Here is a 24621-nt window from a genome sequence, read left to right on the forward strand (position 1 = left end):
GTTGGTATAAGTTTTGGCATTTTTGCAAATATGTATTTGTATATGGGTTTTTTTCAGTTCAAATAAGAGCACAAAATGAATAACTAGCGTTTCACTTTCTGGCAAATGTAAGTATACTTAAAGCAGCAAGATCTAAACTGCTAAATGTATGTAACCTATTCCAGTACTTTACCATAAATATATACAGTATATATCCTACCCTCTAGCAACACTGAATGCCCCACTCCTTGCCTTTCACTGAACCTTGTGACTTTGTTTTTAATTGTTCTTGTATACTTCTTAATAGTTATATCGTTTGTTTTATTACCTCTTATATTATATGTTTATTCTCATTACTCTAATTATATGTACATTTTGTGTCTTTTTGATGATGGGGTCAACATTTTGTTTAATATACATTTTATACTGCCAGGTAGCTTGTGAATGTTGCTCCTAGTGACTAATTAAGTTTACCTTGTCCTGTGTGATCAGTTAATACACAGATTAACTGGTAAATTGTCTTTTTGAGACCCCTTCGAAAACACCATGGTTCATCCCAAGGGGTAATGCTCATAAGGAATATCCAATTCATAAAATAAATGTACCTCTCAAGTGCAATGGGCAAGAAGTAAGGATTCCAGGTAACAGATAGGGTTAAGGTAGCTTACTCAAGAAAAGTAGCCTACCTGTGTTGTTCCGCAGTAGGCCTACTTCAGTTAATGTATTACATTATCTTATTTTCACACTTGGTTTTAGCTGTATCCCTATGTGTATGAATGTGTCATTTGGTGGGATATTATGTGTTTGTTTGTTTTTTAATAGTTTTTAAACAAAAGAGAGAAGTGAAAATTACTAGTGGTAAACTGTCCTAACATGAAGCCATAGCTGCTGTATGCAATGTAACGAGTAACGGTACTGGAATAACGGAATCTTTAAACCAATCAAATCCCACAGCTGTGGTTTTTCTGACCAATCACAGCGCGGCTCCCTTCATCGGTGTCTCACCAGCAACCACCATCCGCTAGCTAGTTTAGCATCAGTGTGGAGGAGAAGCTAACCTACAGACAGACATATCTGTTCCCTCCTTTTGGTTATGTATTCTGCTTGAATATACTGAAGTTACCAGGCGTCCAAGTGAGTAACTCAAAGGTAAGGGTCGTGTTTACTTCTCTTGTCTACTTTCGTTAGCTGGGCGTCGCGGGAGGGGGCGCAAATGACACAATATACACACATAACGTGTTGTGGCTGTTAATATGCTGCAATTTAGCAAACATAGCTAACATAAGCTAATGGAAGTTTGTGCAAAAGCCTCCTGGAAGTGAAACTGAGCAAAGAATCATTTGATCAGACGGCTAGGTCGTGTTATCCTCGAATAGTACATGCATTTCCCGTTTTATTTTTTTGTTCCATTACATGTACTGAATTAACTTTCTTAACATGGAAAAAACCCCATAAATGCTACATGGTTGGTGATTGCTTACCCCTCAGTCCTTTTTCCTTTTATATTTGTATGTACCTTCCTTCTCTCTAAACATTGTTTATATGTGTATCTTTTTTTGCCATTGATAAATGTTAAATGAACTTCCTCTATCAGATGCAGTTCATGCTGTTGTTCAGCCGGCAGGGAAAGCTGCGGCTACAGAAATGGTATGTACCTCTGTCTGACAAGGAGAGGAAGAAGATCTCCAGAGATCTGGTCCAGACCATACTGGCCAGAAAGCCCAAGATGTGCAGCTTCTTGGAATGGAGGGACCTCAAAATCGTGTACAAGAGGTAAGTAAGTTTATAAGAGAAGTGTAAATACAGTATATCATGCAGAAAATATCAACTGGAGACATCTATACAAGGCTTGCACCACAAACTTGAATCTCTTTGGTTGTTCTCAGTTTTGTCACTACTCTCATCTGAATGAAACATACTTCTGAGCAGCTTCATTTGAATCAAATCAATAAAAAAATATTCATTACTGCAAAAAATGCACACAAATTGCTCATCAAGAGATATGACACCTTTGACATTAACGTTCATTCCTTACTTTAACTCCAATGAATATTTCCAGAGCTTTAATGTGCATCACAGATGGGAGTAGTTGTCATGGAGATGGTTTAGTTGTGATAATGTGACTATAGATCTTCAGAGACATGATCACCGTTCATGATCCTGTTTCATAAAAAGTGAATCTTGGGATTATGTAGTTAAACCTTCACACATTTAAAGTGGTTTAAATAAGCTCCACTAAAATGTCCTATGCCAGTATTTTCAGATTTCTGTGATAGGATGGGTAAATGTTCGGTTTGCTGCATTTCTTTTTGTATCTTCAGTGGCTTGATGGGTAAAACCGATGATTCAATGATTATGTTGTCATGCAACAAGAGTTTTGGCATTTAGATCTCACCTTCTGTTGTGTGTTGAAAGCCAGAAACACCCCCTCTCTAATAACACCTGCCAAACAGTGAAGGACAATGATCATTATGTAATGTAACATTTGTGTCTGGACATATAACTGAAGAGTATTTTGAAATACTCCATGTTTTCAATACAATTAACAAAAAACAAATAAACAAAGACCGACAACAAAATAGCCGTGACCGTGACACAGTGCTGCAGTACAGAAAAAGGGTGTTTTCTTGCCTCATGATGATAAAAATGGAGCTACCTGTTTATTTGCTACATTTGTTAACATCGGATGCAGTGCAATTTGATATTGTTGCAAACATCCTATCAGTGTAAAGGCTAAAATGCTCTGTTTTTTCCAGATGTTTGCAAAGTAATTGCAAGTTATCTTTGTTTTATTTGATTGGAATTTTGAATTTGTTATTGTATCCATGTCGTCAAGGTACGTGCATCCTAGATTGAAAAGGTGACAGAAAAAAGGCTGTTGTGTGTCTGCAGCTGAGACCCTGCTTTCTTTCTTTTATTTATTTTAATATGCAGACCTCGTTCCGACACTGATCAAAGCCTACTGCTACCTACATTGAGAACACTGAGATGTTGCATTTCTGCCAAGAGAGCAAATGCACTGACACTGGTATACATCACCGACTTGTTCAACTTGTATTTGCTTACGTTCTGTTGTAGATATGCAAGCCTGTATTTCTGCTGTGCCGTGGAGGATCAGGATAATGAGCTGATCACCCTGGAGATCATCCATCGATACGTGGAGCTGCTGGACAAATATTTTGGCAGTGTAAGTTTTAAATGTCACACATCTAACATGTAGATTGGTGTGTGGGAAAGAAAACTATAGAAAATGTACTGTAAGAATCCTTTCAGTGTATTCACTAGCTAAAGGATCTCCTCTGATCAGCTACTGTTTGGCCTCACAGGTTTGTGAGTTGGATATTATCTTCAACTTTGAGAAGGCCTACTTCATTCTGGATGAGTTCCTGCTGGGGGGGGAGGCTCAGGAGACGTCAAAGAAGAACGTGCTGAAGGCCATTGAGCAGGCTGACCTGCTGCAAGAGGTACGAACCGTTTTGTACACAGACCATTAAACACACTCACTGGTGTCAGGTGAAAGGTGTTTTGATCCATAGTATCAGATCATTTGGGGAAATTGCCCATCAACTTTCCAAAGCCCGTAGTAGTGTTCAAATAATTTGATTTGTTCAACAAACTTTCCAAAACCCAAATATATATATTAACTTTAATGTCTTTAAATCTTTATTAAAGCAGACATAAGGATACTTCTTTTTTTGTTCACCCTGCGCCCCTACCCACATGACGTCACCTGTTTATTCTAAGTCTTCAGCACTTGATTAATACAGGTTCCTCCCTTGTGCCAGTGCAGTAAAGCAAGTGCTGTCCTGCATGCTTGCATTTCTGTCTCACTGTAGTCCTTTGCAGTCAACAGAATTATTGATTTATTTTTAGCAAAGCATGCAGTACTGTTGTTATAAGAACAGCTGGCCTAAAAAGGGTTTATCTTACTTGCAATCATGAATGTGTACTCTTTGTGCTACAAAATGTACGACTCTCTTGTCTTTGTCTGCAGGAGGCAGAGGCACCACGGAGCGTTCTGGAAGAAATTGGGCTGACATAAATCCTCATGCTGCAGTTCCTTCCTCCACCTCTATGTCTCTCTCCTGTTGACTGTCAGTGTTGTATGTATATAATCACCATCTATGTATTCTGTCAAGTACTATCCAGTAATGTCCTTTAAATGTGGTGCCAACTGTGGTGTTGATGTGTCTCCTCTGTACAATCTCCCTCCCTGTATTCTGCAGTACTACTAGCATCCTTCACACCCCTAACTTCTTAAAACTCAAGAGTACAATGTAGCGACGACATGAATCCCCAGCACCATATTAAGACCATCTATCATCACTGATTGCAGAGTTGTGTGTGCTGTTTGGCTTAAAAGTATTTTAAAGGTGCTGTTGTAGACTCAGTCAGTACTTCTCATGATTGACCTTCATGTTCGAGCCACAGAGCATCAAAATTCAAAATAAATATATACGCTGACATCTGTGAGGGTCATTTGATAAACCATTTTTGTGAACTATCTTACAATGCATAATTAAAAAGATCTTGTTTCTCAAGAGCAAAAGCAAAACGTTGTTTAATATTAAATACTGCAAACACAAACTAACAATGTGCAAAATTAGGAAAAGATATGTCATTTGGCACTGGCATCAAGACGCTTATCTTGGGGAAATATCAATTAAAGTCTTTAGGACTATAAAAATACCTTAAGAACAGCGGTAAGTTATGACCTGGGTTTTTATAAATGATCACTGGGAAATCTTTAAAAAAAAATCAGATTCTTAGCTCTGTGACTGAGATAATGGTAACACTTGAGAATAACCAGCGGGGGCGAGTGCTGTTGTGGGAATCGCTGAAACTGTTACAATCACACGGGTCATTTCAACCCAACAATTAAGTGAAATGAAAAGACTTATCAACATCAGTGTTTATGTATGTAGGTTTGAACAAGTTTGTCTTTAGTGATTCGTCCTTAAAAGTGAACCATGTATATTTTACCTTTTGGTTAACGAGCAGTTGGTAATTAGTCTTGTAGTGTTTCTAAAAATAAAAAAAAGACTTCCTGACAAAAAATACAGAAGTTCGCAATGGCCTCTGGAGTAAAATCTGGAACAGTAAAGCAAAGTGACGCATACAGAAGAAAATCTATTTTATGTATACTTTAGTTTGGCTAAAAGACTAACATACGACCAAAGAACACTGTGTTTTATCTTCTCAATGGTGTCTACAGAAAGCTCACATGGAAGAAAAGGAATTTAGAGGCGCGGGATGTTTGACAGAACATGTAGTGGGGGTTATTTGGCCACAATATAGCAGTATTATTATCATCCCAAACAGTTTAAGGGCAGGTTTATCCTGAATTTCTTTATGGAGTAGAAGCGAAAGAAGATGAACTGCACATATCAGGGTACATCATTAATATTCATCACCGTCAGCTTGTTCACTTGTCAGTAGGAAGCAGGAAAACAGGTCAACAAGTAATGACTACATTCTCATCCAAAAATTGTATCTGCATTCTTAAAACCACAAAGTGTTTCATTTAACATTCAGAACTAATTATTCAACAAGTACATCCTGGATTTGTGAAGAATAAATCACTTTTGTATTAAACGCTGCCAATTAATTTGCCATCATTGTTTTCTTATATTTGAAAGTTATTAACAATAAATGTATTCCAAAAGAAACGATTTTTGTTTCATATCGTTTTTACTCAGCATCAATAATCATGTTGTACTGCAGCTCCAGTGTTCAGTGACTAAAGCAACATCAACCATTTTGCAAAAGCTAAATATTCACATATGTACATTGATGCTCACTTACAGAAAAACAGCTAAAAACATGTTGATGAGAAAAGCCAGAACAAATCCATATATTTAGAAATGTAACTAAGAGTTAATCTTCTCACCTTCTCTAGCAGCCTCATTCTGCATTTCTGTGATAGAGTGTTCACGTTTCACCTCAAAACTAATCGCTCTGTCAACACCCGGACTTTTATCTAAATCAATGTTTTTCTGAATCGCCTCCATTTCATTTCCCCCCTCACTAGGACTATGGATATTCTCAACCGTCTCATCCTCTGACTCCTTCTCCTTCTCTGACTCTCCAGAGGAGGTCACTCCTTCAGGCAGATGGCTTTTCTTCCTATGCTTCTTTTTGCTCTTTTTCTTGCTCTTTTTGGATTGTTTATGGCGGCGGCGTGTTTTGGTATCCTCAACAGTATCTGGTTTCTTGGGGCTCTTTTCTGTACTCCGTTTCTTTCTTTCTCTGCTTGTGCTTCTTGACCTTTTCCTCACTTTTTCACAAGTGTCTGTATCTTTGTCTTTACTGTCTCTGTCTTCACTTCTATTCTTATGCTCCCTGTCTTTATCTCTACTCCTGTTCCTGAGCCTGTTTTGCTCTCTATCTCTACTTCTACTCCTCGACCTGTCTTTACTCTTGCTCGGATACCAATTGTTCTTTCTGTCACTGTGTCTGGATGAGCATCTGTTCTCTCTGTGCTGCTGGGACGCCCTCCTCTCCCTGCTCCTGCATCTGTCTCCCTCCCGTCTGCTGTGGGATCGGTCTGATCTCGGCGGGCTTCTGCTGTTCTGACGTTGCCTCCAGGATCGGTCTCCGTATCTTTCTGAATGCCAGCCCTCTCTGCGACTCCCCCTGACGCTGCGGTCTGGTGACAAATGCAGGTCCCTGTCCGCCTCCCAAAATTCATTGCCAGGGTTTCGAAATACGTGCAGGAAGTTACAGTGCTTTCCTTTGGGGCATTTCTGTCTGTCAAACAATCCTGAGAGAGGAAATACAAATACAAACAAGATAAATACACCGAACTGAATCTTGTATCTCTGCAGTTAAGTCGCTAAATGAAAAGAAACTCCATTAGTAAGAAATATTCACCACATATAGCATTCTTCCACCGTGTAACAGGACACATCTCACAGTGAAGCTGCCGGCCTGCGTACCACCTCCCATTGAACCTGATGATGGCCTCCCTACACTGCTCCTCTCTGGACAAACAACAGAGGGACGAGAGGACAAAGAATGAAGTGTTTTAATTTGAAACTCAAACACTGTACAGTATTATTCTGGGGAAGTCATGGAGCGGTTGTGTAATAACTTACGTGTCAAACTGAATGTAAACATTTCCTCTCAGGTGTGGTTCGTAATTGCAGCTGACCTAAACAAGGAAAGGTATCAAGGAAACCAAATGTAGGTTTTTAGTTTTTAATTTGATCATGATATCCTGAACAGTGAACTTCCAGGTTGGTTTTTAAATAGGAATTCTTCAGAAAAAGTCAGAGGAATAACTTAAATCTTCCTGACTTCAATAGGAGATATTGAAGACCATTTCATATCTGTATTCATTAATCTTTTTAATAGTTTTAATTTTGTAGCACACCAGGCAAAAGCAAAACTAATATTTCTTTCTACTGATTTCAATAAAATCATCTTAATTCAGTAATGAAACAACTTTCAAACTTGAGTTAAATGGTTACTTTAAGAAATATTTAAAATTGAAAAGATTGACACAAATAAAGTGCTGAATTGCTGTGTTCTTCTACTAATACGTGTCAGCAATCAGAGCTGCCCCCTACCCTGACCTTATATTATGAAATCATGTCTTACTAATTTATTGTATATTTTAGTGACACATGGAAGAAAACACTTGGTACCTCCTCCTGATCTCATCTTACCTTAAATTGCACCACCTTGCCGACACTCTTCAGCTCCGGCAGGACGTCCTGGTAGAAGTCGAGGAAAGTTTCCTGCAGCTCCTCCTCGCTGTATTCCAAAGACGCATCAATGTCGTAATCATCGCGGCGCGACTGCTGCAAGCCAAACGTAGTAAACATTCCCCGGATCATCAGAGTCGGGCTGGCTGTGGGATAGACATGCTTCCGAGAACATCTGGACAAACAAAGACGGAAGAGGGGAGAGTATACAGAAACATTCAAAAAAGACTTGTGACATTCATTCAATCATTAATCAGTCAAAAAGTTGCATTAAAGGAGAAACAAGCACTACCTGTCTCCAAATCGACACGCCCCGGTCTTCAGGAAGAACGGACAGTTTGCCACGTCCCGCTCTGTCCCAAAGTTCTCAGAGCTTTTCGTCCCAGGAGCCTCGGGATTCATCCACGCTCCTCCATTCTCTAGCTGCAACACACATGAACATAAATGTAAATGCTGTGCAGTTTGACTTTAAACTAGAATGAGATGTGCCGTTTGCTTTAAAAATAAATAAAAACATGATTTTATATAAATATGTCTTTAAAGTTTGGATGAAAATATTTCAAATTTAGTAATCGAATATTTGAATAAATATATATACTGATCAGGGAAAAATTCAGTACAAAAACTGAATTCTGAAATTAGTGTAAAAATATCTTTGACATGTTCTTTAAGTGTGAGGATTAACTTAACTTGAATATATATAAACATTAAACTGAGCTGCACACCATTAGGATACGTCTATCCCTATACAGACTTTGAAGAATATATGTATGTAACACAATAAAGATTTTGACAGTTGTTTTTACTTGTGACATTAATGTGTGTTCATACCTGATTTTCTGCTTCATCCAACATTTTCTGAACGGCCTCCTACAAATGGTGTAAAGACACGGCGGGTGAAAATGTGTAGAGGTCAACATAGTGCGGCAGATCTGTTACTATGTGTTAAGACCACACTCACAAGAACTGGCATTTAAACATTTCTGGACTTTTGGAAAGCAATTTCACAGACTGTAGTCACACAAAGTAAAAGATACATCCTTGTTGTGAGAGCTGAAGGTGCTGTTAGGGGTTTTCTCTCTGTGTGTATCTTAGTTGAAGACTTGGATGGTTGCTTGTGCCACTTAGTCAAGGATTTTTTTTAAGAACCATGTACAAACAATTTTTACAGAAGAAACATGATGACTTTAGGATTGTCTGAACCCTCCTGTTTGGATGGATGATTTAAACACTTAAGTAGAAGAGGATATATTTCTTTTTGTTTATCCTCCTGGGGCCCGTTTCACCTCTCTGTCTCGCTTGTCCTGCTGCTTCTGTTCTTTTTCTTCTTCTTCTTTCTTCTGCTGGGCTTCCCATTCCTCTTTTATCATTCGCTGTGAACACAAGAAGACATAAATCCTGTGAATATATTATCATCTTATTTGTGTGCACTCATCTGTTAGCCCATTATTAAACACAACTGCGGGTAGTAATCTTCCCTGAAAGGCTCCAATTATTCACATATGTTGTAAATTGCCACATGATAATTCATTTCCGAATCAGATAATCCCTACATTACATCATCATTGTGAATAGATACACATTGGTGAATCTGCTTTATTCACAAAGTGCAAGTCGTTTTTTGTGGTCAAGTTTAAGATGCTTCCTATGTTGCACACAAACAGCAGATTACCTCTTCCTCCTCTTTCCGTTTCCTTACAGCCTCCTCCCTCTCAGCCCTCAGCCTGAACTCCTCCTGGGCAAGCCACTCTCTTTCCAGCCACTCTTTGTGTAGCCGAAGTCTGAAAAAAACAAAACGTGCAAAAATCAAACAAAGATTTTAGGGAAAAAACAGCACAACAATAATCTCCTGTGTTGTGTGTCACTGAATAGCTGCAGGACAGCAGAGAGACAATGGTATTAACCTACCTTTCTTTCTCAGCAACATCACCTTCATTATGTATTTCTTCTTCCTCCACTTCATATGCATGGCTACCTCCATTTTTCAAACCTATAACAGAGGAAATGTTGTGTTGGATCCATCTTATGGTGCAGCTTCAACAGTACAAATGTGAGAAGCACCAACATAATATCTTTGTACCACATTCTCTGGCTTGGGCGAGAGCTTGGCGTTTCTTTTTTCTTCTCTCTTTCCTCAGAGCAGCCCTGCGTTCCCTTTGACTGAAGAAAAAAAGACCAAGACCATGTTGATGAGTTTTACACTTTATATATTTCAACTGTTTCAGGTTAATGAGATTACTTTAAGCTTGCTGTATTCCGATCACAAGTATGCAATACAGAATGGTATTAATAGTGCTTAAATGATCACTTGGGGATTCAGAAGTAAACTAAAAATAAACGATAACATCATTTGTATTTGAGTTTAAGGACACTGGCTCTAGTAACTACAGTAGGACTAACGCAATGGCTTTACAGCAATGCAATTGCGTCAATACCTTTTATTATGGTATTGTTGTCCAACACCCGGACATCGTTAGATTGTCATGTTATTTCAACAGGATTTAATTAAAGACACAAACCTTAACAAAGGAGCAGTATTCAGAGGAGTAGCCATCACAGCTAACGATCACAAGCAGTAGCTAGTTAGTTAGCATGTTCAGCTAACGTTATTCCATGTTATATCCTCTCATCGGTGATTACTTTAAACAAACTTCCAACTGGATGTTCTCTGAGTGGACGAAATAGCATAGAATTAGATTCGGTTTGTCCGAGAAGAGATACAACTTGATAAGTTACATCTGTTTTCAACTTTAGCTAATTCTCTGCATGCGGAGTTGTTTTGAGAGGAAGAGAGGGCGTGTCACCACAAATTACTTCCGGGTAAAATCACTATGTTTGCTGTTGTATTCAAGATATTCACATATTTATGTTATTTAAGGATACATTTACTGTTATTACCCGCAATTTGTTGTAATTAATTCAGCAAACCATTTAAACTGGTCAGGAAATATTATTTATTTAGTCTAGTATCACAAATCATACACTTTCCCAAGGGGCTTACAGTCAGTAGTACAGCATATACTCTGTCGTCCTTTTACACCTCTTTTCAAATAAGGCAAAACAACCGGCCCAAAAAGACTGTCAAGAACTGAACTCCAATGTATTTGCTTGTAAAGACAGGACAATAATTGTCTAATATAATTACAATTCCCTTGAAAGTGAAAAACAAATCAGTGGTAAGTGAATACAAATGATAGCATATTCTTTCAGTGTGGATAGTACCAAACAAGGCATTCTGAATATAAAAAACAGATTTCTACATATTGCCATTTTAAAGGTTGAATATTTATATGTAATATAGATTGTATTCTATATTATAAAGCATACAGACATGTTAATTTATATATTTTCCAAACTATTGGCACAATATTCACTGCACAGAAATGTCCGTGTCATCAAGTTAAAAGTATTGTTACCAATAAACTTGTCAAAACGGTAAGAACAACGATCATTTTGTGTGGGACCCCTGGATTACTTTGTCATGTTTCCAATACCTCCACTTAGCCCTCATTAAGGTGGTGGTGGCTTCCCCTCCAAAAATAGCATCTGCTACTAACTGCAAAGAGTGAGAGCAGTACGTTGCAAGTCTTTTATTTATGCATCAATGACATCCCTGGCACTCTCTCATGCTGCATCTCTTTCATTTATTCTTCTTATCTGCCGTTGGCCTGAGGAAGAAGGAAGGCCTGGTGCGACAGCGGTAGCAGAGAGCCTGAGGCATCAGAGCATACAGGATATTGACCAGCAAGAAGACAGGCTGGCCGCCAGCAGGCACTCTGTATGAGAACGGTGTCCGTGTGTGAAGTGACGCACCAATATGAGTGAACTGGGCCTGTGAAGTAGAGCAGAGGGAAAGAATTGGAAAAAATCACAGTTAGTAGAATCACACTAACAGGAACATTGTTTTCCTGTCTAGCTTTAAGAGTTAAAATCATTTTTGCAATAGGCTATATTTTGCTCCTGAAAAACAATCGTTGAAGATGATGACTAATGGTGTCTTCAAAACATTATATAAACTTCTTCCTTTGTTTTACAAAAGCTGACATTATTGGGGGGGTTATGAAATTTCACTTTAACATTTCATTTTGTAATGATGAACATAAAAGCCTGACCAATTCTGAACTGCCTCTTGTCTGGAAATATATTTGAAATCTAACAGTCTCTTGACAGTTACCTTTTAATGGACATGCACTTAAAAAACACTTATGGGGTGCCCTCTCACCTTTGCCACTTAAAGTCTTCATTACGATGTGAAAATAAAAACAAAGCTAAAACGCTTTAAAACATAAAAATAATAATAATAACCTGATAAAAAGACACATGACACTCTCATAGCAACCTCGGCTGTCGGAGCATTAGCTTTCCTATTCATAGCCGGACTCAACAGCTGACATTTATCTGAATACCACCAAACCATTCCTCTCAGGCTGAAGTCAGCCTCTGCCCTTATCCCACTGATGAGTGATGGTGCAGCTCAAACACAATGGCAGCTTTGTTTTGTTCAGAGGTGACTGACCATGACAATGGTTATCTAATCATTGTATAAGTAGGTAAGAGATCAGTGGGTCATTCCAGGGGTGTCTTCCCTGTATCTGGGTAACAATTTATATATTTATCATCTATATATAGATTTGGTTTCCTAGTTTAAGTGGACACAGAGAAGCCTACAGTGAATTTAATATACATGATAAATATTTGCTTTACCTTTGTCTTCCAAATATAGCATTCTTTGATTTACTGTAAATATATAACAACAATAAAACATGTAACACAATATAGTGTTTCACAGATAAAGTAGCACACAAAATAAACATTCAATGCAAAGGCATAGGCAAACAAACACAATTACTAAACCAAGAAGACAACTAAATACTAGAAAGAAGATAAAGGGATTAGAGGACCAATTGAAGTGTGCTTGGAATACAATAAAAATAAAAATATATTTACATTAAAGCGCTATATACTTTCAGAAATATCAGAGTTTATCAGTCATAATTACAAATTGTAATTTGATGTGAACTGTTGGACAACTTTTCTGGACTGTCTGCCCGATGCAGTCTTAATAGTCAAATTTTATAAAGAGTATTTTTATGTTTTTACACAATGCTGTGATGTAGCAATTGTAAAAGTAAAATTTTAAAAACTGTTGGATCAAATGAAAACATGTGTTTGGTTGTGAAGGATCTCTATCTGCAGAGGTTTGGTTATCCTTGGTAACAACCAGCAGGACATACCTGTGCCAGAGCTCCAGAGTGTACAAGAGTCAGGTCTGGCATCCACTCACATCCTGGGACGATCAGCCCGTAGAGTGTAATGATGTAGTACGGTCCAGAGTACAGCATGCCCACCAGCATCTGACAAATATGGACACAATTGAGAGATGTTTCACAGACAGTGTTTCAGAATTAACGTTTAGTGTTTTATAACTTCAGAGTTACCTGTGCTTTAGGATAGGCAGAAGGGTCCTTCAGGTAAGGCTCATACTGCTGTGTGTATTCTTGACACCATTTGCTGGAACAGTCCAGAACAACCTCAAACACAAAGTACACAGACCCGCCACATAAAGAAATGTTTTTCAACCCATGTGTGTGTGCAGTTGATGGTCAAGGTTTCTTACCAGGCCTCTGAAGACACAGAAAGCAAAGGCGGGGATGAGGTAGATGATGAACAGTAAGTCCAGAGGTCTGTGTAGTAAACTTTTCCCTTCAGCCTCCTGGATGTTACGAAAGAAAGCAACATCATTATATTCAAACTTTACTCTCTATCTTTCATACATGCGCTCTCACACACTGACGATGTGCTTACTACACCTTGAACCGAAATGTGCAATTTCTGGCTTTTTGAAATCTATGTTGCAACTACCAACAGCTAAACAACAACAAAAACAAGCTTTAATTTATCACAGCCAAGACAACAATGGTACTGCAATGGACTGGGATGAAAAAAAACAAGTATTCATTGGTCATTGGGACAGAAAAAATCATTTACGAGAACCAATTTCCTGAAAAAGCCTCAATTTCTTTCTTTTTTAAAACAGCTCAAGGCAAATTGTGAAGGGTTTTCAGTGTTTACAGTACTTCCTTGATTTCCCTTTTCTGATGGGTTGTGCTCACCTGTTTTAAGTATAGATTTAGGACATTTTAAGTTCCCATAATCAAATATTTGTAGAAAAATAATTGTGGTGTCTTATATTACAAATCTGCTCTACAAATCTTATATTTCTTCATGAATAAGCATCTATTAAAAAATCTATGTAAATGAATCTTCAGTTGTGTTTTTTACCACCACCAGTTCTGATCCTGACTTACTGTCAACTTAACTTCCTGTGTGGAGGGCTGACTGAAGATGCGGAAGCAGGCCCAAACAGACACTGAGATGTATAGCATGTGGAGGAGGAAGAAATAATTAACTTCAGTCCCATGCTTTCCTGAGAAAAGACAGAAAACTATATGTCACTTTGTAAAAGACGAAAACCAAGACAGAAGTCTCCACATCAGAATGTGAATCTTTTTCAAATTAACTTCAGTTTGGACCTCTGTAGTACTCTCAAAGGCAGGTATGTGTAGGGTAATACGCTACACATGCCATTATTTTTACTTACCCACAGTATTCCCAAGAATGTAGACTATGGCACGCATGAGAAAAGATCCCACCCAGTATAGACCAATGGCTCGGTAACTGTCCCTGTGTAGGAACAAAAAATGCGATCGTCAAAGCCAAATAAACACATTATGCCTATTGATAGCTGGATAGGATGGATGGATGGATGGATGGATGGATGGATGGATGGATGGATGGATGGATGGATGGATGGATGGATGGATGGATGGATGGATGGATGGATGGATGGATGGATGGATGGATGGATGGATGGATGGATGGATGGATGGATGGATGGATGGATGGATGGATGGATGGATGATGGATGGATGGATGGATGGATGGATGGATGGATGGATGGGATGGATGGATGGATGGATGGATGGATGATGGATGATAGATAGATAGATAGATAGATAGATAGATAGATAGATAGATAGATAGATAGATAGATAGATAGATAGATAGATAGATAGATAGATAGATAGATAGATAGATAGATAGATAGATAGATAGCACTAACCCCCAAGTAATTGCAGCAATCATGAGCAGATACATGAGATAATGAACACAGCCATCCCAGTAGGAGATCATGTGCCCATGTGATGTGTTAATATGTGGATCTGCCTGAAACACAGGGCAGTTTTATTATTAGGAATGTGTAAAGGCTAAGCATACCGACAACTCACTGACAGGATTCACAACAAACACTTACCTGCCTGAGGTAAAATGTCACAAATCCATCAATGATGTTGTCCTGCTCCAACCCAATGATCAGATTCACCACACTGAAGAAGGCATACACTGCATACACTGGACACAGATATACTATAATTTTATTTCAGTTTGGTTACAAAACTACAATAGATATACTTTCGGATATTGCTCTCCAAAGAAAACAAATGTAAATATGGTTTGTTCCCAACACGAAAACATGCATTCCTGAAACCATACCATAGAATAGAGGATCTGCTGGAGCTTTGTTCTTGAACATAACACGTGAAATTGCCAGGATGATGACTGTTGAACACCCAGCGAAGATGAAAGCTTGAGCGCTAAATGCAATAAAATATATTATTATAATAATGAAATAATAAAGTATATTTTAAAAGCGTTCATGACAAATACATATTCTATTTGCTGCTCCACTGGTGGTAACATGTTCTTCATCATCACAGAATATAGAATTTACAGAATAAAGAGCCTCACCTGTTGGCTATGAGGGAATTAAATAAACAGCAGATTGGGATGGACATCCAGGAGAGCACAAACACTCCTGTCCCTGCAGAGGCACTCATCGCGGACCAGGCTGAGAATGTAAAATAATTCTGCTGCTAAAAAAACTTTTTTTAGTCTGTGAGTCTCATATCTCAAGGAGTGTGGAGAAGTCACAATGTTCCAAACTATGTGAGGAACAAACGTCAGATACCGCTTCTTCAGGCATGCTCTGTCTTGTTGTTCTGGTCTTTCTCGCTTTCTTTCTCCTCCTCTCTGCCTCCTTCTCTCTCTTCCTCTCTGCCTCGTTCTCTCTCTCTCTCTCTCTCTCTCTCTCTCTCTCTCTCGCTCTCTCTCACAGACACACACACACACACACACACACACACACACACACACACACACACACACACACACACACACACACACACACACACACACACACACACACTTTAACAGTCGGATTTTAGGGTAAGGTTTGTTTATTTTATTTTATTGAAAGAGCAGACTGACATCTAGCGGTCGATTGGAAAACTTGAAACAGGCAGTCAGATATTTACATTTAATATCAAGCTAATAATTAGCATTATGTGCGGCTGAACACAAAAATACGTATTCATTTGGGGGTTACCAACAATGTAATAATTGATCAAAACATTTGCTCTGATTACTTCCAATATGATTTAAACATGATGCAATGACATAGTGAAAACGTGTAACACATTTTTGGACAATATACATAAGTACTTTTTCTAACAGAAAACATTTGAGTAATTAAGTCAAAACAAATCCTTATATCGAGCATGATGTATTATGTATTAGGCCATATCCTCAGGGATCACTTTACATTTGGTTATATTAATATAGGCTACACCTTAGGCTGTACCTTTATTTATATTAAAACTACTGGCATTCATGATTTATACTAATGCACTAAACATGTTTGTAGTACTTATATCAATAAATACAGTCTATGGTAGTTCTGTATCACGTGTCTGTTATTTTGTTATTTATTTATTTGTATTGATTCAGTCCTTTGATTTTACGTCGTTCTTCCTCACTTTACGTTAGTTTGTTGCTCCTGTACTCAGCAATAAAGTTTAATGAAAAAAAAGTGTTTTGAAGGAAGTGTGCGTCTGCGTCATTTCTGGAGAGAGGCAAGCTAGCAAAGCTAAACATCAAAGAACGATGGCGTCCACCGCAGTGGATACCACGTAAGTAACGAACGACCTACACGGTACGGTCGGTGTATTCTCGTATTTCGTTGCAGGTGCTTAGTAGGACTAGAGATAGAAAAAATAGTAACGTGTCGTTATGGCGACCGGGAGCGGCAGCAGCGTCGGCTTAGCGTCAAACCATGACGGTCAAGAGGCAGCATCCAACTCGGTTCAGTCTGGAGCCGCATCGGTGCCGTCCAACGCGCCTGCCCCCGGTGCTGCCCCCGGTGCTGCCCGGTCTGCTTCCCCGCCCGTGCTCGGCCTTCAGCGGGAACCCATGTACAACTGGCAGGCGACGAAGAGCTCCCTGAAGGAGCGCTTCGCTTTCCTCTTCAACAACGAGCTGCTCAGCGACGTCAGGTTCATCGTGGGGAAGGGCAGACAGGCCCAGAGGATACCGGCCCATAAATTTGTCCTGGCCGCCGGCAGCGCCGTTTTTGATGCCATGTTTAACGGGGGGATGGCCACAACATCGACGGAAATAGAGCTGCCTGATGTGGAACCAGCAGCCTTTCTCGCCTTGCTCAGGTATGACAGCTGATCGTAGACTGTGTATAATGTGCACCGTGCACAGGGGCACAGGCAAGACACCTTTGTGTACCTGATCGTACAGGAACAATCACCTACGCTGATATTGGATGTAGCACAGGACATTTATTATTTTGAGAGTTTGTTTACTATCGAGATTGTTGTGGTAAATCATTGTTCACTGTCCTGTAATAGAATTCAATACAGGCCATGTTTGTTCTACTCTAACATTGTATCAGTAATATGCATCTACTCCATATTTAAGGTTTTAAACGTTAAGTAGCTTGCAGTTCATAGCATTCATTTGTTTATGACAAATGTCTTATCATCACAATTCTATCCTGATCAGCTGAAAAAAAATGTGTCCTTTGAGAAAAGAAGCAAGGAAAATAAGGGAACATTTTTGATCCTATCCAATCCTAAATCCAAAAGATTGTAAGTTCATTTTTTTAATGACATCTATCCATCCAATTATTTCTGACATAATTGATTTAACAGGAATAAAGATGTGTGGATTATTGAGAACATATTTCCTTCAGTGTGAACCTGCACAGGAATTTTGGCTTGCATTTTAAGAGCTGACTTTAATCTTATGACATATTGCTTCTACTACACTCTCTAAAGGTGGTGTTCATTAAAACTGGAGTTAATCAAGGAGAAACAACTTGGGTGTTCTGATAAACAATCCGATTTAATTTGGTAAACAAACACTTTATTCATAGAGGTAAATATTTTAAGGTTAAGCCCCTGATCAACTGATGGAGGAATGAATTCAAGACAAATCAGCTCAAAAATAATGAGGTGGATTTGTCTTTGAAACAGACTTGTGAAACGTCCAACAATAGTGACTCACTAGAAAGATCATTTAATTGGGACATTTATTTTCAAGGATTACTGAGCTGAAATCTTTCTCTTTTTTTTTAATAATGAATATACGCAGCCCAAGTTTATCCTGATCTACGTAGAAGATGGTCTGTTTAAGTACAGGGGTTAGAGTTAGAGGCAAGTGTTTTATACTTTCACAGTGCCTTGAGTACATTGGACAACACCTACTGTTTCCCTGTTCCCTGAAAATAAGGAATAAGGCCAAAAATGCCAGAACACCAACCAGATTATTATGAGGAGTTGAGGTTGAGGACAGGAAAACAAATGACCTATTTGCAGTGTAGTTGAGTTGTTCGTAGCTAATGTTATCACCACTGTAGTTTTTTTAAATTTTGGGTTCAACCTGGGCTGAGCATGCATGACTGATTTCCAGCCCTACTATTACCCTGTATTTCCAGTGCAGGACGTTTGTGCCCGGTTTCAGATACCACACGTTTTTGACACTATATTAAGATATGTAAACACATCTTCTACAATCTGTCTAACACACTTTCTAACTCCTTTTTTCCATTAAACCAATCTAGTAAAATATTTCTTGGTAAGTGTTCTGAAGATGAGCAACTAAACATTACTTTCTAAAATTGAAAAAGAATAAGTAAACAACATCTGAGTAGACATTTGATGCCTTCTTTTGGACAGTTTTCTACTCTTTTTGCGGCAACCAAAACCATGAACACCTGACCGGACCGGACACATTGCTTGGTCTGTTCTGTGCAGGTTCTTGTATTCTGACGAGGTTCACATTGGTCCGGAGACTGTGATGACGACCCTGTATACGGCTAAGAAGTACGCCGTCCCTGCACTGGAAAGTCGCTGTGTGGATTTCCTCACCAAGCACCTCAGAGCTGACAATGCGTTTATGCTTCTTACTCAGGTAATCGCCACGTCAATTGTATAATAAATATTTGACTCTTAAAATCTCTGCCATAGCCTATGTTTTTCTTCCTTAAATTAATTCCAAACGACAAAATTCACATTTGAATTTCAAGTCTATAGAGATATGAGATATAAAACAGACATGTTCAGATGCTTTTCCTGGTTATATGTGCTGTACATTGTGATTATCTGTCTCTGAGACTCATTTTTTGATTTGTGATGCCTAAAGCCTTGAAAAAAAAGCTTTTTACAGCAACATGTCTTTGTAAACGATTTGCCCCCTGGATTATTCACAGACCTCCACAGATCTATTCCTACTAAAGAAATAGTCCCAATGAAAACCAATAACTTTGATTTCTGGTGACCATCAGCAAAATTGCTGTTTTTCTTTTTACATTAAATGGCCTATTTTTTAATCATTGAAGCAGTTCAAATGAATTTACATTTTACGTTCATTCGATAAGAGTGACGGCAGAAATTGTATGTCAGACACCACAATGAGCAAGTGAGAAAATATTAGCTGTGTGTGTATACAGCCGCGGAAAAAATTAAGAGACCACCATTTTTCCTGAAATCTTTATCTCTACATGTATGGCAGCCATTCCAGTGTGTGTTGAATTCCAAAACAGAGAAAAATAGCCAGTATTTTATAAAATACAATAGTACAAAAAAAAATATTTAACTCAAAAGACGTACCTTTTAAATAAGAGAAACTGATAATGCTGAAGTGGTGTCTTAATTTTGTGTGTGTGTGTGTGTGTGTGTGTGTGTGTGTGTGTGTGTGTGTGTGTGTGTGTGTGTGTGTGTGTGTGTGTGTGTGTGTGTGTGTGTGTGTGTGTGTGTGTGTGTGTGTGTGTGTGTGTGTGTGTGTGTGTGTGTGTGTGTGTGTGTGTGTGTGGATATATAAAATGTCAAAGCAAAGAGCAGGAACACAAGGTATACCAACAGCTTGGACTGATTTCTTTTAAGTGTTGTTCCTGGGGCACAATATAATATAACGTAAAAACAGTTTTGCCTTTTGCTGGAAACTGACAGCGGAGGGCGAAGCCATTTTTCTTTCTGTTTGTGATCCGCACCAGACCATCTTCCAGCTATTGATGGTTGAGTTTTTATGACATTATCTGTTCTATTTTTGGATTTTGCTGCCGTCTGCCTGGGATCAGCATTCGGCTCTGATGCTGACTGCTATGCCTTCAGGCTGCATGCTGAGCTGCTTTCTGATCAAAAACACTCCCTTTTATGTTTTCCAACCCGGCAACAGGAAGAACAGTCCTCTAAAAAACACCTAAAGCAGCCCAGAGAAAAACAAGATGTATTCCCAGCTGTGTACTCTCTTTAATTAATTATCAGTGCGATTGCAGGGTAGCTAATTTAAATCTAATTAATATTGAATGAAAATAGAATATTTCTTCCAAAAGGCTAAAGAGACTATGAGACTAAAATGTAAAATCTTCGGAATAAGTGGCTTCTATAATGTAAGATACAAAAGCCTTCGTAGTGTTTTAGTTTTTGCATGTAAATTCAACGACCAGTTTCAACTAAAACATACTAATGTGGATTTTTATGCATTTTATTACAGGCAAGGTTATTTGATGAGCCTCAACTTGCCAGTCTCTGCTTGGACACCATTGACAAAAGCACTGCAGACGCAATAAATGCAGAGAGCTTTACAGATATTGACCTTGGTATGTGACTGTTCTTTACCCGGTATTTACTTTTCTAAAGCTTTCTTTGGATGTGAACTTATACATATTCTGTGTATTCCTATGTGTAGACACCTTATGTGCAGTGCTCCAAAGAGACACACTCAGCATCAGGGAGAACCGCTTGTTTGGGGCAGTGGTACGCTGGGCAGAAGCTGAGTGTTACAGACAACAGCTTCCCCCGACCTCGGAGAACAAACAGAAGGTTCTGGGCAAAGCCCTCCCTCTCATACGTTTCCCGCTTATGACTGTTGAGGAGTTTGCTGCAGGTAAGCGCACCACAAACATATTTTTACTGATACTCTCTCTCTTTCAACACCATACTACCATTTCAACCAAACATATTCATCATGTCCATACTACTCGAACCACAGAAACCAGCTTGATATTCTTTCTTGTGCAACAGGGCCTGCCCAGTCTGGAATATTGTTCGATCGGGAGGTGGTAAATCTGTTTTTACACTTTACAGTAAACCCCAAACCAAGGGTCGACTACATCGACAGGCCCCGCTGCTGCCTCAGGGGGGAAGAGTGCAGCATTAATAGATTCCAGCAGGTTGAGAGTCGATGGGGGTACAGTGGTACCAGCGACAGAATCAGGTGAGATGGCGAACATCCGTGATCATTTTATTATCTTGAAGAACTTATATTGAAGCTAACTATTTTGGTCTAACTTCCTTTTTCTTCCTCTGCAGATTTAATGTTAATAAAAGAATATCCATAGTGGGTTTCGGCCTGTATGGTTCAATACATGGACCCACTGACTATCAGGTCAACATACAGGTAACTTCTGGCATTGAGGCATGTTAATGTTACAGGAAAATCTCTTACAGTGCTATTATCATCAGTGGTTTTGTGAAGGGGGTTATCATTTTCAGGTTTAGGAATGACTGGATTTAATCAAAATAGAACAGTATACTGGTACAGCAAAACAGTTTTGATACCAATTATTTGGAAACCTTTTTTTGAGGAGAATAAACACAATTTTCATTTCACCATTTTTTTTGTATTTGCTAGATTCTAATTGAAATCAGCATGCTTTCTAATGTTAGTGCTGATACTTTACAGTTGTTGATACACTTCCAGCAGATAGCCATCAAGTTACTTTTCCAGCCCTAGCTTGGGTTGAACATGCTTCCCTTCATCCTTTATGTGATATGTGTTACTTGACAGATTTATGGATTACTGTTTGATGATTAATATGGCATACTTTTGATCTATGGGCCTAAAACACTAACTGTGTAAGATCACAATATCCCTAAGGACATGTGTTGCATGTTATCCCTCCTTTTTGTCACTAAATTAACATTTACCGCTTTACTGTTCTCTCTAAGATGAGGGTTAAAATGAGTGAACAAGGGAAACCAATCTCACTTTAAATACTGTATGATTATGCCACAATTTTAGCCAACTAAAGTAGGTGTAATTAAGTCAACACTTAAAGGGACATGGCAAAATAAATCAGCGTATACTTCCAGTTAGCAAACAGAAAATGCACCTCCTAGCAGATGAGTTTTATTATTTAATCACTAAAGACATTATCCTGTCCTGCAGATCTTAGAGAGCGACAAACGCATCACTCTGGGGCAGAACGACACAGGTTTCAACTGTGACGGCACGTCAAACACGTTCAGGGTCATGTTCAAAGAGCCTGTGGAAATCCTACCCAATGTCAGCTACACTGCATGTGCCACCTTAAAGGTCAGTCTGCTGTATTTAAAATATATCTAATTGCATAAATTAACACCTGTTTCAACCCAGATAAGGATTAACCTATTGCATGTTTGTTTTTGATGTAACATCTCAGGGCCCAGACTCCCATTATGGCACGAAAGGGTTGAAAAAAGTGACACAGGAGTCCTCAACAGGGACCAAGACAACGTTTTTATTTTTTAGCTCACCAGGAAATAACAACGGTACTTCAGTGGAGGACGGGCAGATACCAGAGATCATCTACTACACCTAGACTTAACACACTGACACGCAGGTACATTGAAGCGGGGAGACCTCAGACTGCTGGGAAGACTAGACTGCTGGAGATAAACGTAGTGCCTCATCATCCTGTGGAATAAAGAGAGAGTGTGTGTGTGTGTGTGTGTGTCTATACAAAAGTGGTACAGACAAGATCAACAATGTGGAAGTAAGCAGAGATGTCTGGAAAAAAAGCTTTTTGGGCATAAACCGTATCATCAGTGTACATGATCTTAATACTGATGTCCTGTCTATGTATTCTAATCATTAAGCTGCTGTTCAGGAGTTAATCCTGCACTAGTGAAACTAGAGATAACTACCATGTGTTGGTTGGCACCATTGTATTTGATTTTATCGGTGTTTGCATTTACCAGAAGTATGATATTTGCATATTTTTTTATTTTGCACTGTGATCATTTATTCAACAGGTCTCTTCAAGTACTTTGTTTTTGCATTGTATTAAGGATCCATGTGTGTTGTGTAACTGCGCCAGTGGTACATGCTGTAATTTATGACTTTGTTTGCTTAGCACTTCATTAAAATGTAAAAAAAAGACGCTCCAGAACTTTAATAGTGAAAATGTCTCTTTGGCAATAAAATGTGGTGAAACAAAGTAATATTGTTTCTTTTGATAAAATCCATACTGTATATTGTACAATTTGTTTCATTCCTCATTCTGTCACTAGAGGATGCCAGAGACTTCAAACAGATTACCTGAGGGGAAGGAAGGATGGAATAAATTGATCCCCTTATGTCTGTTAAATCTGAGGGGATGTGAGGTGATCCAGGAGATAAAAAAAATAATCTTCTGTGAGAGGAGGTCACTTGGATAACTGTCAATAATCAAATTCATGATTCAAAGGGTTTGCTGTCATTACTTAAACAACTACGATGTGATTATTTAATGTATTAAAAACTTAGATTGCAGATTCCTCAACAGTATAATTAAAAGACATACAAAAGTAAATATTTAAAAACCCCAGTACAAGTAAGATAGTGCAGGCTCACGGTTTTAACAGTCGTATGGCCTGTGGGATGAAACCGTCCCTGAGTCTGCTGTTATTAGTCCTGATGCTGCCGTACCGCCTGCCAGACGGCAGCAGACAGAACAGTTTGTTGCTGGGATGGTGGGGGTCTTTGATAATCCTGTGGGCTTTTTACCTGAGCCGCTGGGAGTAGAAGTTCTCTATGGATGGCGGCCCCGTCCTGGTGATGTGCTGTGTAGTTTCAACCACCCTCTGTAGAGTCTTACGGTAGAGGCCGGTGCAGTCATTTACACACGCTCAGTAATAGTGCTTTACTCAAGTAAAAGTACCCATGCAGCAATGGAAACATTCTCTTTTACAAGTAGTTTACAGAAAAATGGCCCTCAACCGCCATTATTCATTTAAAAAGTGTGCTTAATATGGCATGTGGATATTTGGTGTATTTTACTGTTTTAACAGGTCTAGGTGTAGTGCGTTTTAAAGACTTTATATACAGCAAATTAAAAGTCCAGCTATACCCAAGTAAAGAGCGAGGCAGCCTGTAGATGGTCACAATATATGAGAAGATGATTCATAGGATTTGGAATAAGAAACATCTATTCCTTTCTCTGTGAAATATTTAATAATTTAGCAGTTTAGAGGCTAAATCTCTAAATAGGTGACAAGAGGCCCCAACCAGTCTTTTTAATTCAAAGAGGTCACAAACCAAACATTTTGAGAACCACTGTGTTGTATGTTTTAGATGTATCCTTTACGTTTTAAATAAAAAGTATAGTATTTTAGTTGTATTTCAATACATTACTTCAGTGAATGTACCGATAGACTTGTTGTTTGAAGGCGTTGCAGGTAGAAAGATCCAGCAGTGAAATAACTATTTTAATATTTTACCTCATTAAAAGTCAATTGAAAGTTTTAAGTGTCTAATATTCCCAAAATGCAGCAAAGTAGAATGT

General features: G+C 38.7%; 4 protein-coding genes across 6 annotated transcripts; 2 read left to right on the plus strand and 2 right to left on the minus strand.

Annotated features, from left to right (window-relative positions):
* The first annotated feature begins 958 nt into the window (after window positions 1-958).
* ap1s2 (adaptor related protein complex 1 subunit sigma 2) lies at window positions 959-5648 on the plus strand. Its single transcript, XM_063881176.1, has 5 exons — window positions 959-1128; window positions 1574-1752; window positions 3058-3166; window positions 3306-3443; window positions 3974-5648. Exons 2-5 carry the CDS (start codon window positions 1574-1576, stop codon window positions 4019-4021), a joined length of 474 nt encoding a protein of 157 aa, XP_063737246.1. The 5' UTR covers window positions 959-1128; the 3' UTR covers window positions 4022-5648.
* Window positions 5101-10482, minus strand: zrsr2 (zinc finger (CCCH type), RNA-binding motif and serine/arginine rich 2). Its single transcript, XM_063881174.1, has 11 exons — window positions 10208-10482; window positions 9769-9848; window positions 9597-9678; window positions 9361-9469; window positions 8975-9061; window positions 8520-8558; window positions 7981-8111; window positions 7650-7863; window positions 7077-7132; window positions 6853-6962; window positions 5101-6742 (listed from the first exon to the last, which is right to left on the minus strand). The coding sequence occupies exons 1-11, from the start codon at window positions 10240-10242 to the stop codon at window positions 5850-5852; spliced, it is 1836 nt and encodes a 611-aa protein (XP_063737244.1). The 5' UTR covers window positions 10243-10482; the 3' UTR covers window positions 5101-5849.
* A 146-nt stretch (window positions 10483-10628) lies between these two features.
* Window positions 10629-15804, minus strand: LOC134863416 (transmembrane 6 superfamily member 1-like). 2 transcript variants are annotated; one of them, XM_063881926.1, is made up of 10 exons: window positions 15498-15804; window positions 15243-15343; window positions 15004-15101; window positions 14812-14915; window positions 14290-14372; window positions 13997-14058; window positions 13306-13401; window positions 13127-13219; window positions 12923-13042; window positions 10629-11520 (listed from the first exon to the last, which is right to left on the minus strand). In XM_063881926.1, the coding sequence occupies exons 1-10, from the start codon at window positions 15584-15586 to the stop codon at window positions 11329-11331; spliced, it is 1038 nt and encodes a 345-aa protein (XP_063737996.1). In that variant the 5' UTR covers window positions 15587-15804; the 3' UTR covers window positions 10629-11328. The 2 variants fall into 2 exon arrangements, with proteins under 2 accessions (XP_063737996.1, XP_063737995.1); XM_063881925.1 differs by having other exon boundaries at window positions 13997-14115.
* An 818-nt stretch (window positions 15805-16622) lies between these two features.
* On the plus strand, window positions 16623-23323 carry LOC134863532 (BTB/POZ domain-containing protein 1-like). 2 transcript variants are annotated; one of them, XM_063882089.1, is made up of 8 exons: window positions 16623-17248; window positions 18851-19007; window positions 20589-20694; window positions 20784-20981; window positions 21119-21311; window positions 21407-21494; window positions 22266-22412; window positions 22519-23323. In XM_063882089.1, the coding sequence occupies exons 1-8, from the start codon at window positions 16818-16820 to the stop codon at window positions 22675-22677; spliced, it is 1479 nt and encodes a 492-aa protein (XP_063738159.1). In that variant the 5' UTR covers window positions 16623-16817; the 3' UTR covers window positions 22678-23323. The 2 variants fall into 2 exon arrangements, with proteins under 2 accessions (XP_063738159.1, XP_063738160.1); XM_063882090.1 differs by having other exon boundaries at window positions 21182-21311.
* The last annotated feature ends 1298 nt before the right edge of the window (window positions 23324-24621 follow it).

The sequence above is a fragment of the Eleginops maclovinus genome, chromosome 4 (assembly GCF_036324505.1).
Source record: "Eleginops maclovinus isolate JMC-PN-2008 ecotype Puerto Natales chromosome 4, JC_Emac_rtc_rv5, whole genome shotgun sequence".
Classification (NCBI taxonomy): Eukaryota; Metazoa; Chordata; class Actinopteri; order Perciformes; family Eleginopidae; genus Eleginops; species Eleginops maclovinus.

Bases quoted from the DNA above. Each gene is read 5' to 3' on its own strand.
- ap1s2 (XM_063881176.1), top strand. From the start codon at position 1,574: ATGCAGTTCATGCTGTTGTTCAGCCGGCAGGGAAAGCTGCGGCTACAG. The intron at 1,753-3,057 runs GTAAGTAAGTTT...GTTCTGTTGTAG, and splicing joins CTCAAAATCGTGTACAAGAG to ATATGCAAGCCTGTATTTCT. The intron at 3,444-3,973 runs GTACGAACCGTT...CTTTGTCTGCAG, and splicing joins AGGCTGACCTGCTGCAAGAG to GAGGCAGAGGCACCACGGAG.
- zrsr2 (XM_063881174.1), bottom strand. From the start codon at position 10,242: ATGGCTACTCCTCTGAATACTGCTCCTTTGTTAAG. The intron at 9,849-10,207 runs GTTTGTGTCTTT...TTTTTTCTTCAG, and splicing joins AATACTGCTCCTTTGTTAAG to TCAAAGGGAACGCAGGGCTG. The intron at 9,470-9,596 runs GTAGGTTAATAC...TGTTTTTTTCAG, and splicing joins GATGTTGCTGAGAAAGAAAG to ACTTCGGCTACACAAAGAGT.
- LOC134863416 (XM_063881925.1), bottom strand. From the start codon at position 15,586: ATGAGTGCCTCTGCAGGGACAGGAGTGTTTGTGCTCTCCTGGATGTCC. The intron at 15,344-15,497 runs GTGAGGCTCTTT...TATTGCATTTAG, and splicing joins AATTCCCTCATAGCCAACAG to CGCTCAAGCTTTCATCTTCG. The intron at 14,916-15,003 runs GTAAGTGTTTGT...CCTGTGTTTCAG, and splicing joins TGACATTTTACCTCAGGCAG to GCAGATCCACATATTAACAC.
- LOC134863532 (XM_063882089.1), top strand. From the start codon at position 16,818: ATGGCGACCGGGAGCGGCAGCAGCGTCGGCTTAGCGTCAAACCATGAC. The intron at 19,008-20,588 runs GTAATCGCCACG...ATTTTATTACAG, and splicing joins CGTTTATGCTTCTTACTCAG to GCAAGGTTATTTGATGAGCC. The intron at 21,495-22,265 runs GTAACTTCTGGC...CCTGTCCTGCAG, and splicing joins ACTATCAGGTCAACATACAG to ATCTTAGAGAGCGACAAACG.